The 27,026-nt window shown below is 36.9% G+C and overlaps 1 protein-coding gene across 14 annotated transcripts in view; it reads right to left on the bottom strand.

The window, feature by feature from the left end:
* Window positions 1-194: 194 nt before the first annotated feature.
* Window positions 195-27,026, bottom strand: part of LCORL (ligand dependent nuclear receptor corepressor like) — a 119,062-nt gene continuing 92,230 nt past the window's right edge. For 6 of the 14 annotated variants that reach the window (XM_066232467.1, XM_066232472.1, XM_066232471.1 and 3 more), the window contains 2 exons: window positions 15,128-19,937; window positions 365-517 (listed from right to left, as the gene is read on the bottom strand). In XM_066232467.1, the coding sequence (XP_066088564.1) occupies window positions 497-517; window positions 15,128-19,937 (4,831 nt within the window). In that variant the 3' untranslated portion in view covers window positions 365-496. Of the gene's footprint in view, window positions 518-15,123; window positions 19,938-24,422; window positions 26,418-27,026 lie in introns of those variants that run through there. The other 8 variants (XM_066232474.1, XM_066232468.1, XM_066232477.1 and 5 more) reach the window with 8 other exon arrangements.

The following is a 27,026-nucleotide window of genomic DNA, read 5'->3' as shown; positions in this document are numbered from 1 at the left end:
CTAGCCTTCTAAACCATGTAATGTGTTATATATTAAAACTTTGTGCACAGAAATAGAACTGGGGACAATTATGTATTTAAACTTAGGGCATAAAAAATTCACAAAATACCATTAAAAAGAGGAACATGAAAATCCATCTGTACTGCAAAATTCCACAAGGTCTGATGTAAAACATGTAAAAAACATACAAAGAATATTATCAAAGTGATTAATGCTATGATTTAATATAAAGACAAATCACAGGACTAGAAATATTTCAAGGTCAATTGATAAATGCTTATTGTTCAGAAAGAATATTGACGTACAAAGTAAGGATAGTGCAAGAAGAACTGCAATCTATTTCTCTTCACTTTTGAGATTTTGGTTATGAACTGTACAGCTTGCTAGAGATGCTGCTGTCAAATTCAGATTCCATTCAATGGGACGATTAAGGCACATCTTAATGGGGCTCAAAGGGCAACTTGCTGTGTTCCCATCAGACAAATTCAGTTTCTCATCAGTTTTCATTTGTAGCACGCTGGAAAAAAAAGTGTAAAGCATTTCAGTTTTATTTCAATTTCAAAGGAATGATCAACCTTGTAAAAAAAAATTCAGTCGTTTTATTGTTGAGACCACTCAACATTAGAGTGGACAGAGCATTTATCATCCTTAAAGTACAATTTTTTTTTTTTTTTTTTTGCTCCTGTCTCCTTATTGAACTGAATACATATGTAAGCCAGATACTTGAGAAGTTGGTCACTCAGATACGACTGGATAAAAAAATCTTCACTGCATATACAGCTTTCATATATACAGCTTTCATCAGAATACATCAGAACTGAATTTGACAGGAATCACCCCTCCCCCTTTTTGTGGCAGAGAGAGAGAGTCAGAGAGTGAGGGACAGACAGACAGGAAGAGAGAGAGAGATGAGAAACATCAATTCTTCATTGTGGCTCCTTAGTTGTTCATTGATTGATTTCCCATATGTGCCTTGACCAGGGAGCTACAGCAGACCGAGTGACTCCTTGCTCGAGCCAGCGACCTTGGGTGCAAGCTGGTGAGTTTTGCTCAAACCAGAGGAGCCCGCGCTCAAGCTGGCGGCCTTGGGGTTTCGAACCTGGGTCCTCCACATCCCAGTCTGATACTCTATCCACTTCGCCACTGCCTGGTCAGGCAGGAGTCACCCCTTGTAACTTTTCCTTTAACCTATCAAGGATCAGAGCCACTTTGAGATGAGAAGGAACTAACCTTTAGTGAATGCCTGCTATGTTCGAGGCACATTCGCATGTATTATATCTCATTTAAATTTCCTAACAAGTAAGCAAGGTTAGTATACTTAACCTCATAATAAAGGACAAAAGTGAGTCCTGGAGAGTTAAGTACACGTATGCCTGAGGTTATAGTCCCTGAGCCAGAACTGGATACAGTCCTTACTCTTTCCCTTATGCCTGTCTACTAGATCTTCTGATGAAAATATTTCCCCACAGAAACTTGAGAATCCACACAACATGCAATGCACATGTAATCACAAGCCTTAGTGACAGTCAATTCAGATCTTCAGATGTGAACTTTATGTTTATAGACTAATAGCTTGCTATACACTAGCTTATTTGATATCTAGTTGATTAGCTTGGTTGGACATCATTTCTCAGCTCTCCCCAGCCACAGGGGTCTATGATCCCATTAGGGGGAAAGGAGTGGTGTAACTAGAGTTTCAGTGACTTGTTGAAGGTGGTAAATGAAGCAGCACCCAGACTTCAGTAGCATTTTCCTGACCCCTCCCTTGTACCCTCAACCAACTGGCTGACTGACCACTCAACAAGCCAGGGAGCTTTAACCTGTTAGACTGGATTTTAACAGCCAGGATGTTCTCCCCGAGTTCTCCCCAGGCAAACCATCCCAGTTCCACCGGATGACAGTTTTCACGGATATGAAACAAACTGACAAACTCAGCTAGTTAGAAGAGTACTCATTAAAGAGTAAATCACTTCAAAAGCCAAAACAGAGATATGACTAATAGGATTGCATTTAAAGTAAGTCATGGCAGATATGTGACAAATTAGAGATACAAAACAATATTTTCATTCATATCAAAAATCTTATCTGATTTCTAAAAATATTAACATTGATTACTATTAGGCCGTTATACCCTTCATGGACCTCAAGTTTGGTTTTTCAAGTAAGCAATGCTCAGATAAAGTAGTAATGTTTTTCCTTTCTCCAAGGACTCTAGTCTTCATGTTTTTATTATTTGTGTCCTCAAAACAAAAATGGTCCTGGCCAGTTTGCTCAGTGGTAGAGCGTCAGCCTAGTGTGTGGAAGTGCTGGGTTCAATTCCCGGCCAGGGCACACAGGAGAGGCGCCCATCTACTTCTCCACCCTTCCCCCTCTCCTTTTTCTCTATCTCTCTCTTCCCTTACAACAGCCAATGCTCCATTGGAGCAAGGTGGTCCGGGTGCTGAGGATGGCTCCATGGCCTCTGCCTCAGGTTCTAGAATGGCTCTGGTTGCAAGGGAGCAATGACCCAGATGGGCAGAGCATCGTCCCCTGGTGAGCATGCCAGGTGGATCCCCATTGGGCACATGTGGGAGTCTGTCTCTCTGCCTCCCTGCTGCTCACTTAAGAAAAATACAAACAAAACAAAACAAAAACGTTTGATGCACACTTCCTTGAGAAACTGTAAGGCTCTGAGAATACAATTCTATATATTAATCAAGGCCCCCTGGTGGACAGATCTATCACATATCCAAATCCAAAGAAGAAACATGATGGTGTGGAGCAACAAATCACGATCAAAAAAACTTGTTTTCCATTTGTTATTTGATTGACAAAGGTATAATCATTACCGAATAATACTTTAATAACTACAGTATTCTTTGCAATACTGTAAAGGCAGTTTCTTTTACTTTTCTAGAGAGTGTACTCTAAATTTGGGCACACAAACTCCAGGGATGCACAAAATTATACATGTGCATGGGATGAAAAACACTCAATGTTAGTACTAATGCACAGGTTGACACGCGTACTTCACAAATACACACTTAAACCTAGTTGGGGTGCGAAGTTTAGACAATGCTGATGTATAAAATACTAATAATAGAAGAACACAGCTATCCCATGAAGTGCTAGCCAGAGAGAACAACAGAGCTAGCAGGAAACCCTACCCCCTTTTTAAAGAAGACAGGGACTTAGGTATAGGAAAATATAAAAACAAACTTCTTTTTAGAGTATCCTAACCAGGTGTATGTGGACTAACATACGAACCTGGGTCACTAATTAATCTGGTATTAACCAGAGCACTATTAAATTCCATTGTTATACCATCAAATTATTTCACTTTTATTGAGTACCCACTTGAAAGCACTTTGGAATAGAAACCTGAGGAAGACAAAGAATTTGCAAACTAAAAGAATTTTGAACAAATATTCCTTTATATTTGGAAACTAAAATTTTGACTAATTTAGGTTTAGTGTCAGGACTTTGTGGTATAATCATACACATTGGTAAGAAGTGAGAGATTAATAACTGTTAAACTTCTCTTGACATACTTTCTAAACAATGTATTCTTTTGTATATTTTAAAAATTGTTATGTGTGCAAAATTAGAAAATCACTGCAAAATATTATACAATGAAGTCTCACTGCTCCCTAGTCCCTTTTCTGGGAGAAACTAGTTAACCAATTTCTTGTCTTTATATTGACATATATTCTTATTTGCGTTTCAACTATCTTCATTCCTCCTATACAATTCTGTATCTTGCTTTAAAAATACATATATTTTCACAACATAGGAAATACAGTCAATGATACTGTAATAACTATGCATGGTGCCACATGGGTACTAGAATTGTCAGGGGGAACACATTGTAAAGTATATGATTGTCTAACCACTATGCTGTACACCTGAAACTAATACATAATACGAAATGTCAACTGCAACTGAAAAAACAAAAAATTTTAAATTAAAAAGATATCTTCTTCAGGCCTGACCTGTGGTGGCGCAGTGGATAAAGCATCAACCTGGAATGCTGAAACCGGCTCGAAACCCTGTGCTTGCCTGGTCAAGGCATGTACTCCTCCCCCTTGCCTTTCTTTCCTCTTTCTAAAATCGGTGAATAAAATCTTTAAAAATACATTTTTGTTCATATTGCCTCATACCTGTATACAATGGATACCTGATTCTTCTAACAGCTACGTATGTAGAATTCCACTCTATGGATATGTCAATATAATTTGTTGGGTCTTTAGTTGATAGACTTTGGGGATATTCCAATCTTTTGCTTAAAATATCAGTGTATTGAATCTTATTGTATGTGTTCAGGTGCATCTATAGAGTTGATGTCTAGGGAGTAGGATAACTGGGTAAAAGGGTGCTTTTCAAATTTTGATACATATTTGCCCAATGTCTATCATAGACTATGCACCATGTTATGCTCTAACAGTGACGCTCTAACAGTGCATGCAAATATTTGTCTTCTTGCACACTCTTACCAATATGCAATGAAACACAGGGATTTGGGGGGGAAAAGATAGCCGAAAAGGGCATGCTATTGTCAATTTGCACTTCTGCCATGAGGAAGGTTAAGCTTATTTTCATCTTAGAAGCCATTTGAATTTCCTTTTCTGTGTTTGCCATTGACGATCTTTTCCTTGTAATATGCAGTTAAGATTAATCCTTTGTTCTGTGTTTTACAATCCCATTCCCCTTCTTAACCTGCCTAGTCCATAAGTTGTATCTGCTTATGGTGATTGTCATGAACCCACTCTAAATTTTTTGTCATCAAATTAATCAATATTTTATTTCATGTTTTCTCTGCTTTACATCATGATCAGAAACCTGAAGCAGGTGCATTTAAATTGTCTGAAAAAGTGGCTCCATATTTCCATATCCAGGGTTCTACTGGAAGCTCAGTAATACTGTGTGCAGTAGTGTTCTTGAGAGTAAAGAACACAAAGACCTGGATTCTAATTCTGACACTAATAATAATGTCTCATTGACCTTGGATAAGTAGCCTTAGCTTCCTTCAGCCTAATTTCCCATCTGTAAGAAAAAATGACATCTTCCTGGCTTACCATATACATTTCTGATGACCTAAAGAGATCTCATTAACATGCTCTAAACACCACACAGAGCTACACACAAACGTGAAGGCTTAGTCTAACACTGAATATTTTGGTGAAAGAAGAAAGAAGCTGGAAGAGAGGTACTCATCGCACCGAGGTGGTGGGTGAACAGTGAGCAAGGGCGAGGGGTGCTGAGATGATTATCTAGACGTCGAAGCCGATTTTTAGTATTTCAGGGATTCCATCCACCCGAAAAGGGAGCCTGCCTCTGTGTTCCACATGAATAGAAGTTTACAGAATCCATGCACTTACAAAGTATAAAAGATGGAAATCTTCTGTTGGCTATGGAAGTTCAGTTATCATTTGCGATTTAAATGAATGGTTACTGATAATTCTAACAAAAATAATTTTTTAAAAATCCAGCTCTACATCACCCCCTGGTGGGCATGCCAGGTGGATCCCGGTCGGGCACATGCGGGAGTCTGACTGCCTCCCTGTTTCCAACTTCGAGAAAATGAAAAAAAAAAAAAAAAGAAAAAAAATAAAATAAAATAAATCCAGCTCTAATAATTTCAACTTGTTTTACTTATTCCTGGAGATGCATTGGGGTCATTTCTGTCATACAGACAATGCACTGTGTGCTAGCCAAAGTGCAGGAAACAATAAATTTTAGTGTGATTAAGACGGGTCTGAAAATATATATGGAGCCGTTGCTGTATGTCAGGCACTATGCCAAAGCCTTTTTTACATTATTACCCCATTCAATTCTAATAACCACCCATTGAGTCTCAAAGAAGTAAAGTGACTTATCTAGGTCACAGAATTAATAAGTGGAAGTCTCCAGGGCCTGTGATCTATGACCCTACCATGCATACTAACTCTTGGGTTGTAATTCTGTCATGATTCTCCAGGTTAATGCCCATTTATCTAATACTTCAGAATACTCAACAAGTCCTGAAGATGTACAGTAATAACTGTCTAGGAGAGCTACATATTTAGAGCATGAAGTTTCCTCATATTTAATTAAGTAAAGAGCTGCTAGTCATATCTTCCAATTTCTCAAGGGAAAGAAAGTGTTAGGGGACAGACTGATGTTTTGAAGAGCTACCATAAGGGTATTCTTTAGATTGGGTTCACAAACACAAATTCATCTTTTCAAAGGGAGAAGGAAGTCAGCTTGCATGCACGGAGAGACTGAATTCTGGTATGGGATTTGGAATTGCAAAGGTTACTCTAAAGCAGTGTTCCCAACCCCCAGGGCCGCGGACTGGTACCGGTCCGCAGAGAAAGAATAAATAACTTACATTATTTCCGTTTTATTTTTATTTAAGTCTGAACAATGTTTTATTTTTAAAAAATGAACAGATTCCCTCTGTTACATCCATCTAAGACTCACTCTTGATGCTTGTCTTGGTCACGTGATAGATACATTTATCTGTCCCACCCTAAAGGCTGGTCCGTGAAAATATTTTCTGACATTAAACCGGTCCTTGGCCCAAAAAAGGTTGGGGACCACTGCTCTAAAGTACGAAGCCATCAAATTTGAACTCATCCATTTAAGTTCAAAGTCTGGAGTTGATTAGTTTAATGAGTTACCCTATACTTGCTATCACCATTTTCTTATCTCTTATTCCTTAACCTACTCTAATCTGGCTTCTAGGTCTTCACTGCACAAAAATAGCACTGACTAAGGTCACCAATGAATTTATAAATCTAATGTATGATGTTGAATTTTCAACTTTTTTGCCTTCCTGAGAACATTCAAAACTATTAATCATTCCTTTACTATGGAGCAAACTGCGTTTCTCCCTTATTTACATGTTGAAGCCCTAACCCTCTATACTAAGAGATACAAGGTCTTTAGGAGGTACTTAAGGTGAATTGAGGTCATAGGGTAGGGCCCTAATCTGATGGGATTAAACCAGTTTTAAAGTAGCACAGTTATCACCTGGACTATCATAAGGGCTATGCCTCAGCTCTCACATTACACCATTCATTTCCCACAATGCAGTCTGATCTTTTAGAGAGGAGAATTTGATGATGTCCTGTACCCTCCCCGTCTACTCCCAATTTAAGTTTGTATTTTAGGCGCCATCGGAAGCCACTGAATGTACGTAACCACGGTTTACGAGAACCTGCCTGGTCTAGGCTTCCTTTACTTACTCTTCAGTCTTCATCACACAGTCTCCTCCTTTCTTTTCTCTCTTGGCTCTAGACATACCAGTGGTTTTACCCCTTTCCCTGCCAAGAATACAACGGCTTAGAGGGTTTTTTTTACATGCAGTTTCTTCTTCCTGGAAGCCCCCCCCCCCCTTCTCTGCCACTCGGCCTGGTCAGTTCTCACTCAACAGACAGAGCTCAGTCCAATGGCCATTTCCTCAGAAAAGTCCTCACTTCCCTGACTTATAAATTCTTTCTATAAGGAAGTCTCGTTGTAACACCTATCAATTAAGAAGTTGTTAAGATTTGTGTGATTATTTACTCAACGATTGCCTCTCCAAATAAACCTGAACTCTGTGAGCAGGTCCCATGCCTGGTTCTGTCTCTGGTTAATTCCTTGTCTAGCACACTGCCTGGCACACAGGAGACAAACATTTCTCAAAGAATAAATTAAAGGAGTCTGTAGATTCTAGCTCTCTATGTTAATATAACAGAGACACAATGTCACAAACAAATGAACTTTCCAGGATACCTGGAATTGGAATTGAGGGGAGGAAAAAGCAGCCAAGGTTTTGTTTAAAATTAAACAAACAAACAAAACCCAAGCAAAACCTGACAGGATAGCTATGGGGATTTTTTTTTTTTTTGTAATGAAATGATAGGTGAATCCAGTAGGCTCAACATTGTAATCACAGTTCACTCAGCTCCATTACAAAGAAAACCGTTCACTGCCCAGGAAAATGGGGTGTAGGGGTGAGGTGGAAGCCAGCAGAGCCGACTTAAGAATTTAGAATGCCTAAGGGAAGAAACAAGAGAAAAAAGGGGTACAACACCTGAGGAAGGAAGTAAGGTGATAAATACAGGGACCAGCCTCTAACACCATGATGGCAAACCTTTCTATAAAAATCGCCCACTTTTGCAGTGCTGGTCAACCTGGTCCCTCCCGCCCACTAGTGGGCGGCCCAGCTTTCATGGTGGGCCAATCACGGTGCTGTTTGGTTGCTCTGCTACCGCCCACCATGAAAGCTGGACCGCCCACTAGTGGGCGGGAGGGACCAGGTTGACCAGCACTGCAAAAGTGGGCGGTTTTTATAAAAAGATTCGCCATCATGGCTCTAACAGGTGGCAGGAGCTGGTTAAGGGAAGAAAGGGGGACCCTCGGACTTACCTCATATAGACAAAGCAGGTCTGGAGGCTGTGGTGAGAGAATAAAGATTTACAAAACAGTAACACTGGCACTCAGGGCTCCCCCAGCGTCACCCTGCTGGATAAAGGCAAGTCTTGTCCCACAGAGATAAAACCAAACTCCTCATCAGAAGCACACCGAATGGCAGGGAGGGCATGGGTGTTGGGAATTGGGGTAATTCTCTACTAAAAAAAAAATTTAATGATTTCTTTTCTAGCCACTCCATATGGAAATAGAAACAGGCGCCAGCACACATCTCCCACAAAGGGCCAGGTAAACACTGTCAGCTCTGTGGGCTCTGTATGGTCTCTGCTCGACTACTCAGTCCAGGTCCCGCCGGCAAGACCGGCTATTGGACCTATGTCAGCAAAGAGTGTGGGGGGACCCCAGCAGCACTTGGCTGACACAGTGGGCCAGACGGGCCAACTCCTGACTTAGAGAATTCATAGTGTTTGAAAATAATTTTATAATCCATATCCACTAGTATGAAAAATCAACCAAATTATCTTTCTTCAATTTATGTTGGTAAAGTAAAGCAGCTCTAAATGTTTTTATTTGTTTGTTTTTTTGTTTTGCTCTGTTCCCTGAATTCCTTTGTGACTCTGATGGTCTAACACAGTGCCTGGTAGAACAAAAGGAAAAGTATCTGATATCTGTTGATTAAAGTGAATGGTTTTCCATGAAAGATATGGGGCAAGAGTGAAGCAGGATATCCTGAAAAACTCAGTAATGGTGATAAAGTAATGGGATACAAAATATTCAAGGAGAATGCCTAAAAATATATCAAGACGAGGGCTTATCCAAGTTGCTGATTTATATTTTAGTCAGTATTATGGCAAGTCAGAAGCTCTAACACCTAAAAAAACCTCTTTACTCAGTTCCTGATAGGGAAAAAGTGAAATAGTCAACAGTAATTTTTTAAAATTCCTGACTTCATTAAAATACTTGAAATAACTGAGTCAAAGTTTTAACAGTTTTACTTAAGGCATTTGCAGTTAGCAAAGATAATATGAAGCCCACATAAAGTGAAATGTCAATGAATCTGCCTTTCTTCACTCAGCATGAAATAAACCTAACACTTACAAAATGGGCTGATCAGAACGTGACCATCTTTGGCTCATAGATATTTACCACAGTGTTCTTTTAATAGTGAATCTTAATAAAGCACTTACAATTTTGATGACTTTACCTTATTTTATATACAAGGACAAATACAGTATATAAATGAACATATTTTTACAGTCACTGCATTCTTCCTGGAAATATCACAGTAAAATAGAAACCTGAGTAGAAAACTATGTAGGGCACGCTTCCCAATGATGTTCTCCAGACTGTTCAGCGGAATACAAAAAGGTGTCACTTATACAGTCGGGGAGTACAGTTTGACATGCTAACAGGCACGCTGGAGGAGGATAAACACGGGAGGAGGACTGAGCATGTCTCAGCGTTATTACACCCTGGGATGCTCGGCACACAGACTGCCTTGGGGAATGAGTGTTTGTTTCTCAGAATACATCTTTGGAACACTTGTGTAGCAAACTAGATTAGGGTACCAGTGAATTACTTGGAAACTTTTTTTTTTTCTCATCAAAATGAAATTTAGAAAATCACCTATTCTAGCATCATAGTTTTTCCATTAAATAATAATGCTGAATAATGGCACAGGAAGAAACTCTGAACTTTAATTTTATTTCCAAATGTTTAAAGCTATTCTGTGTCCAAGGTTGCTTCAACCACTCAAATTTAGAAGAACATCTTGAGTTAGAACCCAGAACACGTGGTAGAGTGTTCATCAGCAGGACCAGAGGATGCATGGTTAGTCGGGGTTCAGGCTGTTGAGGAATACACTGTTAATTAAAAGTCACTCATCAGTTACAGACCAGTGTGAAAACCAGCATTCAGAATGGGAGAAAAATGTATAATCAGTCATTTTTGAAGAGAGATGACAAAATAGGAGAAGCTTAACAAACTGAACATTTTTTAGTCATCTCAGAATCCAATTCAAAGTGTCAGCTTGAATTTAGAATTTTTACAGGAAAACGTAACATTTTAGGATGAGAACTATGAATTTAGTAGCTTTAAGTCCACATGCGGTTATTCTGGTTTTAAAATTTCTTCAGAAGTGTCCAAAGCCAGTTTATTTATATCCAGATATATATCATTAGGAAAAGGCACATATTTGCTTTGGAAACTCAAAAGATATTGATATTAAAATGCTATTATTTTCAACAGTCACACTCCGTTATCACCCCAAAAATCACCGCTTGTAAACGAGCCCTTCACTCAGCCCCCTTTGCTCTCCCTCTCGAGCCTGTACTGGGTGCTACCATCAGAAAAGACTCCCTGGAATTCCACCTGGGTCATCCAGTGTCTCACTATGCAGAGTGAACTCTTGGCTTGACCTCTTTGTCCTTTGGTCATACACACTTGGTGAACCCAATAGCTATCAAATCTAAGGGCCCACATTCTCCATGCTTCCACTCTGGCCAGAGATAAAATAACAAAGTGTTCAATTTTTGGGGACAGTATTTTAAACCTTACCTACATTATCAATAATACCCACCATACAAATCTTAGATGACCTCTTTTTTTATTTAAAGTTTTTTTTTTATTGATTGATTTTAGAGAGAAAAGGAGGAGGGAGAGAGAGGGAGAGATAGAGAGTGGGAGTCAGGAAAGAAAAAAGAGAGGAAGGGAAGGAGAGAAACATGGATTTGTTGTCTCACTTATTTTTGCATTCATTGGTTGATTCTTGTGTGTGCCCGACTGGGGATCGAACCTGCAACCTTGGCATATTGGGATGCTGCTGTAACCAAGTGACCTGGCCAAGGCCCTTGGATCACCTCTTGATTCGTAGAATATAGACTCTAATATCCTCAACATTCTGCTCATGAATTCTGCGTCCTCGTATATATCCCGTTTTTCTCGTGTTTTAGGAGAGAAGTGCCCCTTGTGGCGAGGTCAACCTCACTGATGTCGCCCTGCAACATCCAGCGGTCCCCTCAGAGGCTTCACGCCACTCACTGTCTGCCGTCCAGTTTTGGATCCTCAGCCTTTCATTTCCCACTGGCTTCTTCCCACTGACATTCAGCATTTTTTTTTAAACCTGCCTTAAACAGGGCTTCCCCTTCGTTACTTCCCTGTCTCCTGTCCTGTCATAACCCTCGGTGTTCTGTGCTCGTGTCCTTCGTCCCCTCTTCCTGCACTAGGTCTCTGGCTCCCTCAGTCCACACAGCGGCTCTCCCGAACCACTAGTGTAACCTCATGCTACATTCCACGGAAAAGTGTCAAGGCTGAACTGCCTGTCATCAGCAGTTCACACTGTTGTTTCCTCCACTGTTAGAACACATTTCCTTTTCAACACCCTCCTCTCACCTCCCGACGACTTTCATCAGCCTCCTCTGTACACAACTCTCTCCTCGGTGACCTCTGGAGCCCTGGGAGCCCAGGCTCTTCCCATTGCACACCAGTCGCTTCAATGAACTGCTGACACCTCGATCTTTATCTCTAGCTCAGCCCTCTTTCCTGAGCAAAAAACCAATGTTAACTAATTGCTTCCCTTTCGTTGGATATCTCACCTCCAATTCCTTATGTCTAAAACTGAACACCCTGAGGGTCATCATCCAGATGTGTAAGCCCAAACCCTGGATGTTATGCTTTATGCTTCTACTGTCTAAGATGTGTTGATTCTATTTCATGTATCTTTCACAGATATAGCTATTCTTCTTCATTAATGTCACTATTAGGGCTCAAAACACTTTTTCTCATGAACCCCCAATTTGGGCTATGCTTCCCTCAGTAGCTTTATCTTCTGCCATTTTTCCATCCACCCCCGGCCCCATCCTAATTCGTTTTATGACTCAGCCATTTGGACAACATTCCTTAGTGATCCAAACAAACCTTCTCTTTTGTCACTGGTTTTCCAGATGCAGTATGCTCTGCCTAAAATATTCCTCTCCCAACTTCTACTACTTTGACACCCTTCAAATCTCAGCTGAGATGTGACCGTCCAGGAATCCTTGTCTAATTCTCCACACCTGGGTTCCATTCCCTCTTCTGTGCTCCTAGCACTACCTCCCCCTGGTCACTGCACCCATCTTTCCACTGGGGTTGCCTACTCACTGTCCACATGAAATGACAAGTACTGTGAGAGCACAAACCATGGCTCTAACTATTCTACTCCTAAAACACATGCCATCCCCTCTAAAACATATAACATACTGTTTGTTGGATAAGTAAAAGATGTAGGTCTTGTTTGCCCACTTAAATGGAAAGGGGAATTTCTGAATCTTCTACAGTGCCTAAGAGCATGTTGTAGGCATTCATGAACTATTTGTTGATCTAAGAATAGAATAGAATTGTAATTCTCCTTCCTTCTTTACATATCTACAGATACACAGCAGTACAAATGTACTCAAGAATTATAAAGCTTAAAACACCTATGTATTAAACTATATCTGCACAGTTAGTTTGGAAATGTACAAAAATAAGACACTGGTGGTAGAAGCAAAACTTTTCATCAATAGATATTCCATAATTCATTATATGCATTACATTAGAAATCCTTCTAGAAAAGTCCTATTGTTAAAAGTCTCTCAAGTCCCCAGTCAATAATTATTCTATGAAGAAGAAAAACATATAAAACTAATAATGAATTTTAGGTAATTCCTAAAAAGGTAAAAAGAAATATGAAATACCAAGAATAATGAGAAAAAAAAACACCTTAAAGAAACATTTATATATCAGATAAATATAACATACTATTTCAAATACAACTTTATAAAAATGTCCTTGATTGATTAAAGAAAAAGAATGTTAAAAAAAGAAGGAAAGTTATCAGTATAAGTTAAATAAAATGTTAAGCAGAACAGGAACTAGTACTAGTAATTTTTAAAATGAGAAGAGGTAAACACCACTCTTAATATGATGCTAAATTTGTTTTAGATATCACAAAATAATTTAGAAATTATTTTGAAAAGTCGTGATTCGGCATCTTCCATTTTATTTTTCTAGGGTAATCTCAGATTTAGTGAGATGAAGAATCGTATTAAAATAAGTTTTATGTTTGCACCTCAGGAAGATAGGGTGGTTCAGAAGCTGAAAAGACAAGCTACAGTTCTGTTGTGAGATGAGTGCACGCGAACCACCTTCGAACCACCTTCGGCAAGCTCGAACAGCGTGAGATGAGGATGGCGCAGAGAATTCAAAGTGAAACACTACCCTCTATTCTCCATTCATGCCAGTCTTTGAAAAATGTGTGCATTTTGGGTGAATTGTAAACTTTTCTTTTTAAAATCACTATCAGGCTTTCCTCTTTTTTGTCCTGACACACTATTTGTTATAATGTTACTTTTAGTTACTCCTGAAGGCAAGAAACAAAGGGTGTAATTTTAGATTTGATTCTTCTTTCATAATGGAAACTCTAATTTAAAAATTTTAATCATTGCATGTAAGTTATAATTCTAATCACTGCATGTTAGATATTACTGAAATAGGTATTTTAAAGTTACTTGGTTAAATAATTGAATTTTGGGGGCCATAATAATCTTTCCAATTAAAATTCAAGTTTAAGTACTGCTTTTATTATATTAATGTAAGACCTGACAGTACATTTTCAGCTTTTAAAATAGTTTTAAAAGGTAAAAATAAAGCCACCGATACCTCCCCAACCCCCAGAAAAATCCCTTAAAATATACAATGTCACAATGCAACCATATGACAAAATATCATTAAATTCCCAAATGTAACCTGAGTCTCTTTCATGTTGGGAGTAATGGAGATGCGCTACTACACTCCTACATATCTTGAATTGTCTAGCACTTATCAGTAAGCAGAGTCAGAACTGGCTACATTGGCAACTACAGGGTTCATATCCTATTTTTGCTAGGTTCCAAGGCTAACAGTCTTCCTAAGGCACCAATGCCAGGTTAGTATAACCGAGAAAGCATGTAATTCCTTGCTCAAGTAATTTCAGTTTGCATTACCTTAAAATTACCTGTATACGGCTTTCTCCCTAGAGAGGCTATGACTTATCTCTGGAAAGAAGTCCTCATCTTTATATTCATGGGATCTAGTTCAGTGTCTAATCTGAAAAAAACTATTCAACAAGTTTGCTGATTTGTTGAAAAAACCGCCCCAAAACCTTGTTCCTTAACACTTTAAATAAGCAGAGTATTAAAGTGGTTCGTTCGCAAAGCAGTCCCAAAGGGCAGAGTAACTTAATGGTGAATGTGAGACTGATACCCTAGGTTTATAATACGTGTTATATAGCCTTTTTCAATTCAGCACTGAGATAGTCTTGACTTTGGAAACAGTCTGGTCTCAACGTTCTTGTCAGACAATGACTCTATATTAGTCTGTAGTGCAGTAAGTTAAGTTTTAGACAGTTACTTGGGTATTTTTATCTGTCCCACAGTTTTTCATATTTTATATCAGATCAAATGCAAAAGCAGTAATATAACTTTTATATTAATGACCTATGTTTAGAGGCTTTCTGTGTCTCTATTAAATATAGTTTATTTTGCTTGAAATCCTGGACATATACTATGTGGGGAACGGCACTGAGGTACACTCAGAAGCACCAAATTCCATCAGTTTCATACTAGGTGCCAAGAAATGAGGTTGTCCAAATATTTTGGAAATTAAATTAGCTGTTTCTTTTCTACCCATTCTCTTATGCTTTACTCGAGGCACCTACAATGAAACTTTAACATGAAGTAGAGAAAAACTTACCTACTTGGGATTTTGAATAATAGTTTGCCATTTGTCCACTGTTGCAAGAGTGTCGTTTATGTCTTTTTGTTGACATTTCTGTGGTCTTCCAGGGTGGTCTTTTTCTTTTGTTCAATTTGCCAAGAACTTCAGAACTCTCAGGAGTCTTGTCATAATTAACACATTTACTTAATTTACTATTGTCAAGTTGGCCAGGAAATTTATCGGCTGCAGGACTATTTGCCTTGTCATTTTCTATTTCTGTAGATTGCTTTAGAAACGAGTTTCGCCTGGCAGAATGGGATCTTAAGGTAAAACGCTTTGATTCTTCCACACGAGTATGAGGATTACTTCCGCTGTCAACTGAGTCAGGAGAGTAAATGATTGTATTTAGCTTAAATGTATTTCTGTGTTCAAGATAGTTGATTTTTCTCAAAAATATTCTACAGTCTTTTAAGGTTTTTGACCTCCAGTTATTTGTACATACATTTCCTAATCTTGGTCCATTTTCAAAATCTTTTTGGCTGCAATTTGATCCATTTTCTTTTGCTTCTGACTTGAATTTATTCTCTAAACTAGCATGCGTTTTACAGTCAGACTCTGCCACCCTCTGCTGCAAAACATCATCTCTGACCTCGGGTGGCAAGAGAAACTGATTATCTACTGTGTTTTTTCCTGGGAGTGGGACGTCGGCATTTTGCTCCCCCTCATTGAAAAACTGGTTCTGGCAGAAGAACCGCACGTCCCTCCTTTTTGAGATCCAATCAACTGTTCCGTGACTCCGCAGCTTTGCCTCTCTCTTCCACCTTTCATGCTGCAGCCTCTTAAAGTCGGTTCTTCTCAACCTACCTAGTGTTAAATTACTTTTCACATTTAAGAGCGGAGAGCTAACCATTTTCTGCAGTATATGCAACTTCCCTGATTTTGACGGAGAGGATAGTGCAAACTTTTTAAAGTGCTTTCTGAAGGGGCTGGTATTCAAGTCCGAGTATTTGGTCCCGAATTTAATGCCTCTGGTATTTATTACTTCCAAAGGGTTTCGAGCATTTGCTTTTCTAACGAGTGAAAGAGACTGTGTTTCTGTTGTTTGCATAAACCAGGTACAGAGTTCATTCAAATCATATTTTTTCCGAAAAAGCATTTTTACAGGTGAAGCTTCAAGTTCTAAAAGACAGGTTTCCAAAGGGTTTGCTATTTCGAAATTATGACTTTCAGCATGTTCCCTTTTTTTATGGACACAACTTTCAGCTTCGTCTCCACTCACCTGCACCCAAGCATTTGTGATTTGCTCAAATCTATTGTTTAATTCCTCTAATAAGGAATCGTTTGAAGCAGAGGCAGCCCACCACCTGAGCAAAGGGTTGGATGAAATGATAGGTTCCAAGGATACTTCAGAGACGGGTCTTAATTTGTTACTTTCCAAACACTTCTTTGCATTCCTTGAATTTCTAGCTCCTGGTGTCCCTTTGGAAGCTATTTTTATCCTTGACTGGCTATGTTTTTCGTTCTGACTTTTACCTTTCTGCAAATGGAGTTTGTATGATTTACGGAGCAGAGTATTTCTATAAATAAGTGAGCTAGAAGATGCTAATGAATGTAGGAAATGCAGAGATGGTTTTCTGTCCCTGATAGAATGTCTCAAAGGCATAGCAGCAACCATACTATCTGATCCATTCTGAAGTACGCCAGCGTCCGTGTGCCTTGTATCCATCTTACTGGACTGGGGAGCATACGTTTCTTCCAGCAGACATTTTTCTAATATCTTCTCTTGTTCTAAAGGAGGCAAGCAGCTGCTAATACTCACTTCTCTCACCTGAGGTGAAATTCTATTAACAGTTACAGAGATTCCAGAGATTTTTACTTTGGCAGGTCTACCAGGCTTCCTCATTATTGCCAAAGGCTTCTGATTTGGCCGAATAATGTTCTTGGAAGGTTGAGGTATCACAGACTTGTTCTTGATAGGTCTAACATATTCAAAGCCATATCCCAAGATCTCGCTCTCAGTAGTTAAACTAGAAACAGTACTTATTCTTTCACCCGAGTCAAGTTCATACTCTCTGATATTTCTTAGACTATTACATTCAGTTGGAAAATCAGCAACCTTATTGTTTAAAGGCGTAACATTGCTTATGTTTACACTTCCTTCGGACACATGCCTTTTAGTTCTTCTTGACCTTCCATAAATAACAGTTACTGTGATACTCTTCTTATAAATACCTTCTTTCACTTCTGATAGGACAGATTCTGGGCTTTTCTTTTCAGCACTAACAGACTCATTTTGGCAAATGGTGATGTCCGTTTGATCTGTTTTTGGTTTTGGTGGTCTCCCAATTGGTCGCTTAATCTGTTTCACAACCTGGGGACCTATTTTTTTGGGTCTACCTGGTTTTCTTTTAAATGATGAATCAACTGCACTGCTTAAATTTTCCTTAGGTTCTTCTTGTGGTTTATTACTATTTGTATCATCGATAAACATTGCAGAAGAGTCTACAGTTTCTTTTGCACAATTAAATTTGTTTAGTTCTCTTTGAAGAGTGTCACTATCGTTAAGATTAGAAGTAAAATTTTCAAAGTTATCACTTGGAATATCCTGATTTGTCTCTGTTTTTTTTTCAATAACATGATAGTTTGGATGTTTTTCGGAAGAAAAATCATTGTTTGATTTAGAATTACTGACTGAGGTTAAAGTATATTTGACTCCTTCACTGCTTTTAACCTCAGATAAAAACATAAGTTTGATAGGACTAGAATAGTAGGATGAAGAGCTTTCAGTGGCTCCATATTTTGTTGGTACATTCTCAACAGTGGAAATCAAGCTACCCATATCTAAAAAAGATGGCTTTTTCAGATGATCAAGCCTTTTGTTATTCAAATCTATTGCAGGCATATGATTGCTTTTGATACTGCTGGATGCTACTACAGATTTTGAAATACTCTGTTCTTCACATGTCATTCTACTTACAGTAAGAGTCATATTTCTACCAGCATTTTGATCTTGACCATCAATTTCTTTCAATATCTTGGATGCTTTATACCCTTCTGATAATGACTGATTATTCCAAGACTTCTTGGCTATATTTATTGTATCTTCCAAACGCTCCACAACAACCTGTAAATTAGAATTCATTGCAATTTTGCTTAGATCTATATTGTGTGGGCTTTCAATTTGAATATTTTTCACATGATCTTTTTTTTTCGTAGGTTCAGACACTTTTTTGGCCTTCGGGGACTTTTTGAAAACATAATTATTTGTTACATAGATAGAATACCACCCTGGGGGCACAATATTTCGTTTGGCTCTGTTCAAAAGCCCAGGAACACCACATTTTAAAGGAGTCTGAGTATTCTCTAACTCTGAATTCTCCTTATGATTTTGCAAAGAAATGTTTCCAGCTGCAGATTTCTCCTGTGGATTTCTTCTGCTCATTTTCTCAGGGATAGTTGTTTTAAAGTTCTCTGAAAATGTGTCAAAAGCCAAGTTAGTTCCTAAATGTTGAAGAGGTAGTTGCAATGTCTGTAATGCGTAATCTGGTGGAAAGGGTGTTTCTGCATGATCGCGGTCCTGAAGACCCCTGGGATTTTGTACAGACGGCCCTTGGTAATGATAGAATTCTTCTTTCTCCGTTGAAAATATCACATCATTGCATATCAATTTCTTCGAAATTTTTTCACTGCATTTTTTTCTTAGAAAGTTTTCATCAAGACTAGCAAGTTCTCTTTTTATCTGTAAAGACTGCCTTCTAAACATGGGTGAATCAGGAGAACTGTGCATTGCAAATAATGTTTCTTGACGCTTTCGAAATCTTGTCTGAATAATTTTATTTTCTACCTTTTTATCATGTTGACTCAGTAATTCCATAAAACTGTAATCACTGGCCTTTGCATTATGCAAGAGGGAGGTTATTAGGTCTCTTAATTTTAAATCATTATCTGTATTACAATCACTGCTAGATAATTTTATAAGGTTTGTCACATCTGTAGTTTCTATTGACTTTAATTTTTCATTAATACGGTCCATTAAATCTTGAAAAATTACAGTAGTTTCACCTTTTTCATGATTTGTAGCACAATTCTTGCTGCCTTCCAAGAGCAAAGAGTCCGAGCGACTGGACGCTGCAGTCTCCCAGGTTTTACCTTCGTGAGCACCACTGTCACTGCTCATTTCTGCTGGCATGAGAAACGGAGGTTGGGTAATGTTTGTTTCAAGTCTGTTATTTTCTAAGGCTGAGAGCTCTGAGATGACATCTTTCAATTTTTCAAATCCTTCGGTCTGTACAGGTGATAATGGTGGGGGGGAGGGACTTCGAGATCTACAGATATCCTCAAGGCTGGCTGGAACATCACCACGTCCTTCCCTGGGCGGAGTAGTATGAAAGGCCGGCTTTGTGGTGTGAACATGTGGAAAGAGTCCAGGACAGCACCTGTGAGAAGTATAACTGTTTGCAATTCCTCTATTCACTACTGTCTTAATGTGCTCAACAGTTACAGTATGGCAAGACAAACAATGTAAATCTTTGATACAGGCTGGCAGAGGCACAAAAGCAGGGCTTTGTCTGTCATTTTGTAAATACCCTCTTTCTGCCAGCCTATATTCACAATTACAGAGCAGAGCATGTAAATCATCCTCACTTAGGGGCTTTTGCGATTCTGGAGACACAGTATGTGGTGTAGGACAACAGCAAAGGGAAGCAGCATTCTGCTCTTGCACTAGAAATTTCAACATAGCCAAAACTTGTTGCTGGTGATGTGTGCACAAAGATTCCAAAACTTTGCTTAATGCTGATTTTCCTTTTTCCATTTTAGGAGCTTCCTCTGATTTTGCATCAACAGTTGAACTAAAAATAAAAATCAAACAAAAAATGAATTACAGTAAAAATACCGAATATTATAAGGAGTTATCATTTTAACAGAGTTTGAACAAAAGTAATTTTGGTATTGCTGGACTCCTAATTTCTACAGAGCTGCAATAATGGTATCTTGTTTATTGTTTGGCCAAAATATAATGAAGCACTGATGACAATTTCCTATGACAAATATAAGAGTCAACACAAAGCCCTAGTTTTGTGATATAAAAGCTGATGATTATAGATATAATTATATTTACAGACTATTAATGTTTAATGAAAAGTGCTTCACCAGAAGTTAAATGTTTTGTCAAGTAGACATTTTACAAGCTATTTTGATAATTATGAGTCTGTAATAGTGCAAATAAGAAAAGTAAGATGTATGAGAAAAATCTCTTATCTTTATTTAAAATATTTTTTTTCAAGGTAATGAAAATAAAATTATTAATAAAAGCTTTGCATAATTACAGGAAAATTTAAGGGATTTAGATTTCATATAAATAACAAAATGTCTTTTCTAAGTTTAAGCTGCAGGCATTTTAACCTAGTAAGAAAATATAAAAGCTATTTAAAAGTGAAATCCATTTTTAATTGATTTTAAATACTAAAGTAATTACATTGAAACTAAAGGCATTACTTACCTAATTATTTAATTTCAAATGCTGGAAAATGTCCACTGCAGAAACTAATGTACATCTAATTTTAACTACGACTCATTATACTTAGCAATCAATGTAGAAGTCTACAAAAAAATTTTTATAATCCAACTACCAGCAGTAAGAAGAATAAAATATATACAAGAATTCTGTTTCAGAAAAGTATCCATTTAAATGAAACATATCACCAAACTCTGGACATGAAAAGCCTCCCCCTTGTGACTTCTTATGTTTGTTGTTATTGCTAGCAGCTCTTAGTTTGTAGAATTTAGGGTTCGGATGGGGATATGCTGAAAATGAACTGCTACTGAAGAATGCATTTTCTTTAGTAAAAGATTATGTTCGTGTATATTAAAAATTAGAGAATTTTCCTTTTAAAATGAGAAGTGAAATTTATTTTGTTCCCTAAACATGGCATAATTTGTGTCACAGATAAATACGCAATATTTTATCTACATTTTATAAAAATTATTTGAATAGGAAAAATACCAAAGCAAATTTTGAACATAAGAACAAAATTTTTCTAGAAAAAAAAAAACAACTCTGAGATTCAACCGCTACTTGATTAAAACTAGCATGTGATTTGAAATAGTCATCAAAGTGAGGAGAGATAGGAAATTCTATATCTAATTTAAGTCCACTGCCACCTCTAGACAGATGACCTCAGTAACTTTTCCTTTTGGAAATAAGTGTTTGCCTCTTTCATCATGGTTGGGAGTGTAAATGATGGAATTAACTCCTCCCAAGATTCAATACTAGGTAATTCAAAAAATATATGTAGGGAACAAAGGCAGGAAGAAATGTTCAATATCAAATACAAAGATATCTTTTTCCAGCAAATTAAAAATTATAATTTTCACATAAGTAAAAGAAAACCCCAAAAGATTAGATTTGATAAACATATGTATCTGTGACTAAACAGAGATTTTTATATGCTTCTCAGAAAAATATATTGCACTGTATTTTAAAAATTAACATGGTTTCATAACAGTTCCTGAAGTGCTCAAATGCTTTTTTTCTGTTAGTAAAGTCACGTAAAACATAGAAATAATAAAAACTAAGGACTAGTATTAACTATTCTGAAATCTACCACAAGATTTTTGTATTTCTCTTCTGACATTCTAAGGAAACCTGTATTTTAAAGTTTCTTTTCAGTTTATCACTTCTAATAATGAAATTAAAAAGTACCACAGAGGCTAGTAATTTCCATCAAACGTTATATGAAGAATACCTTAATAAAGTTCCTAATTAGATCTTAGATTAGGTTCAGATATTAGATACTAAGTTCTCAATTTATACAACGCCACAATATGCTTATTTGACTTTAAATTTTTTCTTTTCCATATTTCTTGCATGTTAAAATCTCAAAGAAAACCTAATATAAATAATATTAAAATACACATAAGTCTCCATTCTAGAATTTATGCCCAAGTGATTATATAAAATATCAAAGATAGTATCTTTCATAGCTCCTTTGTTTTTAATGCTAAAAATATTCCTAACCTTTTTCTGTTTGACTTATAAACCAAAACACCTTGCTTATTTTTTGTATGTTACTATCCATATTGCCCATTTCAAGTTTTGTTGTTGAAATAGTTTAAGAAAGTCACTCTAATACTTAATATTAAGAGAACTGCTTCCTAGAATAAATTAGTCAGTGTAGTCAGTTTTTTCTTTGCTTTTCTTGTTTTTCTTTTACTGAATGAGTAAATCAATCACACACCAACAGTGTTGTAAATTTAAGTGCAAAAGCATTGAAGTGCTTTACTACAAATTACAACCTAGAAACACGTTAACTGAACAATTAAAATTCATACAGTCAGATTTAGATATATAACAACACAAAGTAGGAACAGAATTACAGTACATTTACAACACAAGACAGATACATGAATTCATTAGAAAATATTGTAATAAATAATTCATGAATTATAGTGCAATTGATTTATGCATAAATATAACTAATTGCCTAACAATCAGTTTATATTAACAAAATCTGTCAAAATCAAGGCAGCCACAGAGTTTTACTAAATTACTGCGACAATGAAAATACTGCAATTAAAAAACAAATACAAGTATTTGTACTGTAAACAACTAAAAAAATCAGTCTCACTAAAGTTAGTATACAATTTAATATAAAATTGTTATTAGCTACCAGAAGTGGTTTAAACAACTTTACTGAGCAGTAGTTTTCTAAAAACAGAGGCACTGTTTTTTTCTTTTCCTTCTTTTTTTTTTTTAATATAAAATACTTGAGGAACATTCAAATAAGTAGAAAGCACATAAGGGTTGCTTTCACCTTCATTAAAAGTATGCTGGAACTGGATATTTCAGAAAACTGTCAATTGATAAATAGTAACTGGTAACTAAATTTATAAAGTACTTTGAAAGTTTAACATAAAGAACATCTTAATAGAATCAGTGGGGAGAAGGGGATCTCATAAATTTCCCTGCCTTTCCTAGTTTGTATAATCAAAAGTTAACTCAGTAATTAGAAACATTTTGTTTCTTTTAAAAGTTATGGGTTGATTATTACCTATAAACTATCAAAAAATATTTAATTTACTATTTCTGACCAAAAATAAATAATACAAGTACTAAAATGCTGCAAATTAACTCGAATATTACCTATAAAACTACTGATTACTGTGAAGTCAATAGCAAAATGATCCCTGATTTTATGAATCCTGTAAAGTTTTTGGTCAGGTCATCTTTTAAATGATATAAAAGAGTTCTGTTAAGTATCCCTTTACTATAAACTTCTCAATCAATTTATTAATGTAAATATAGTGTGAGGAATAAAAAAGCTCAATATAATATAAATATGTAATGCATTCAAGCCCCCCAAGTTTTGCAAGTAAAATTCTGTATAAAGAGGTCAATAAAATTGTGTTGAAACATTTACTTTAACTTTGTTTTTCAGTGGGGGGAGGGGTAATATATTAAATAATCCAAGTTCTGGCCTCACAAAATATGGCTTAATTCTTTAAAAAGAAAGATGACCCTGACATCTGCTGTTTTGCAATTATGTATACTTTCTTGTGGAAAAAAAAAGAGCAAGAGGATTCATACCCTACTATACAGGTAACATAATAGCTGAAGAGAGGTCAGTATAGATCTAGGAGACCAAATAACTACTTAATTGTTCAGTGTCCCACTCTTCAGTTTCTTCAAACATATGTGAGCAGTTTCTAGATGTAGTAGCTGAAAATCTCTTCAGTATTACATGGGTATATGATTATTAGATACACACAAACACAAGTGTGAAAAACACAAGTATTTGACAAGGTGCACTTATTTTTTTAAATTCAGCTTTAAGTATTCCTTTTGGGTTTAGGAAAACTGGCTTAGAAAAATGATCGGAACCTGAATTTTAGCAGAGAAAAGGGGCACTCGGAGAATTCTGAAGCTACGAAGCAGATCTCCATCTTTCTATGGAGGCACATGCTTTATAACATTTTACTACTAAACTGCATACTCCTTAAATCCAACATGGATATTCTGAACCACATTTTAAAACTGCTATATAAAAATTACTGGTCTCTCTTATGAGTCTGGTAAGAGTTAAAATGCACTGCCCAGCTTCTAACTACCCAATTAGTAGAGAGTTTACATTACTGAAAGTTCAAAACAGCTTCAGTGTTAAATATCTGTAAATCTATTCAAGACCCTGAACAAACTGCAAATTTGGTTATTAGCAAAATGATAATGTTTCACCCACCAAAATGAAATCTGCAATTCATTTTGATAAACTGAAAATGTTTTGAAATGTCACAGCAGCAAATATATTAAAGTTACACTGAGGTTTTTCAATAGTAGGAGTGTGTCACAATCCTTAAAATTTAAAGTAGTCATAACATCAACTAACCAGCACATTTAAACCAAAATTATCATTCTCAAGCTTTTTCTGTGCACATTATAAACATGCTCTAAGTTGCATTCCAACTTTCTTTTCTAACCTTACACATTAGCTTATTTTTCAAATGAAAAACAAAATTAAATTATTTTAATAATTAAATTTAAATTACTTTTTGTTCTTAGTATTCCATCTTATATTAAAGAATTCTATAGCTGCTGGGGTTAACTATGTGTCAGTTTTTTTTAAAAAGCATATACCTTATAAACCCCAACATCCTGCTAAATCAACTATTAAATGATAAATATTAAATTTCATTATACATATCATTTAAGGTTTTCTTTCCTATTCCTGGTGGATGCACCGGAGTGCATTTCATATTTCATAGAATGCACTGTAGTGTACTAATACTGTATATATTAATCTCTCTTAGTATGAAGGTAGCCGTCTATTTAAACTTTGATTGGTTGGTTGACGTACTTACAGTAACTGCAAGTATGTTCTATTAAAATGTTTACAAACTATTAATATCATATTTCCATTATAAGATGGTTCAACTGAATGGCTGGAGTGGTCTTTCACCAATAAAAATGTTTCACTTGACAATTACTTGTTTTCCCACAACGCTTTATGCTATTGACTACTAAAGAAAACCTGAATCTTTTCCACCTATTTATACAAGGATTAAATACAAACTATCAGAATTAAGTATGCAACTATATAATCTGTCCACAGTGAAAACCCTGAATAAAACTTTTTTCAAAAGGCATGTAAGTGGTTTTTGAACTGTAAAATTTCATGTCTCCTGTCAAAGTGAGCATCTGTAATTCCCACGTGTATACAGACACACAAATACACACCTGTGCACATACTCAAACACCCACACACGCACGCACACACGCACAAACATTTTCCTAACAAGTAATCTACACAGGCTTGCTGCTGTTTTTGCAGCTGCCAGTCCCTGAATCTGTCATATTATATAACCCAGTGTCTGCTAATCGGAGTTTCTTCTTCGGAGGAGTCTTCAGTGTTCCAGATCTTTCTTTTACCTTGTATTCTAAAGTGCTGTGAGGTACCCCATAGATTCCTTGTGCTTTGGAAACACTCATTTTCCCACTCATTACCATGGCAATGGCCTCTTCCATTATTTCATGATCGTATTGCCGATAACGGCCACGTTTTTTCCTGGGCTGCTTATTATCTTTTCGATCCAATCCATCTTCAGGATTTTCAGAGGTTCCATCAACTGTTCCATTTTTAGAATTAAGACACAAAGGAGAGAGGTCCCCATGTAGAAAATAAGAGTCAACGCTTGAGTGAGTTACGGGCCCAGAACATTCTATTTTGTTCTGCTTAGGGAGTATATTTTTCAGTTTTTGGAGAGCTGATCCTTCTAGGACTGGAGAGGTTTTGGAAACTTGATACATAACATCCAGCAAACCAGGACCATCAGGTTGTGGTTTTGAAACAGAACTTACTCGAAGCTGAGGAATTTTTAACTGTACAGTAGGATGTGAAGTTTCATACTGTAGGCTTTCGTTTTTGTCTTTAAACTGAGTAACCATTTTCTGTAAAGTTAACTGATGGAGGTAACTGGAAGCTGTTGGGAATTTTAAGTCTGAGGTTTCAAGTAGATTGAGTTTACTGTTTTCTGTGCGCTCTGCTTGAGCTCTCGCCCACAAGGCTACTTTCTGCAGCACTGCACACGTGTCTTTACTGTCTTTACACGAGTAACTAGCATTGAACTCGCGAGTTTTGTTTTTAAAAGACGCAGGCTTCCCTGCTGGTAAGGCTTCTAAGTGGAGAAGTAAAGTTTTTTGAGGTATGCCATAAAGTATGCCTGCTTTATTTATGTCCAGTGCTCCAGACTGAATGTCTTTCAAAGCTTTTGAGAGCAAACCATCTGCAAACTCAGCACTTCTTTCCACATAGTCCTCTCTGTTTCTGTGTAGGCTCCTGGATGGATGGAATGAAACGATGGTAAACTGATGCATGAGAGACTCTCACACAGCTATGGAAGGGGAGGGTCCACTCCTTTATTATACTCCTTGCTTAGGTAACATCACTGCTTAGACTGGTTAAGTCTGTGAGACGTAGTAGTTACTCCTTATCAAAGCAAACGCTACAGTCCTGGTAGGACAATGTGTCAATCATACGGTGGCCTCAACGGGCAGACCTTCCGAGAACATAAAACCCTAACTCGGCATTTGTAAAAATAGTCTCAGGATGTTGCTATTCCTCTGACAGGTGCTTGCAGAGCAACACTCAGAATTTTTACTTGTACAATTAGAGTTCCATTATTAAAAACAAGATACCCAAATCCTAAAGGAGTTTTTGTTAGTAGAAACGTGACGTTACCGCTAAACAAGTAATAAAAGAGTCAACCCCTTTAAAGGAAATTTGTAGCAGCAAGAATATTTCCAAACACAAACATCCCATATTTCCACAAGACCAATTTTTCTCTAGACAAAAACTTACAATTTGAAACAAGTAGATAAGTTATATTTGGGTAAAGTAATTTTAGATATTATAAATGTTATTTCTATTTCTGATGTATCATTGTAA

The sequence above is a fragment of the Saccopteryx bilineata genome, chromosome 5 (assembly GCF_036850765.1).
Source record: "Saccopteryx bilineata isolate mSacBil1 chromosome 5, mSacBil1_pri_phased_curated, whole genome shotgun sequence".
NCBI classification, from domain to species: domain Eukaryota; kingdom Metazoa; phylum Chordata; class Mammalia; order Chiroptera; family Emballonuridae; genus Saccopteryx; species Saccopteryx bilineata.
This window is presented reverse-complemented; position numbering and strand designations above follow the sequence as displayed.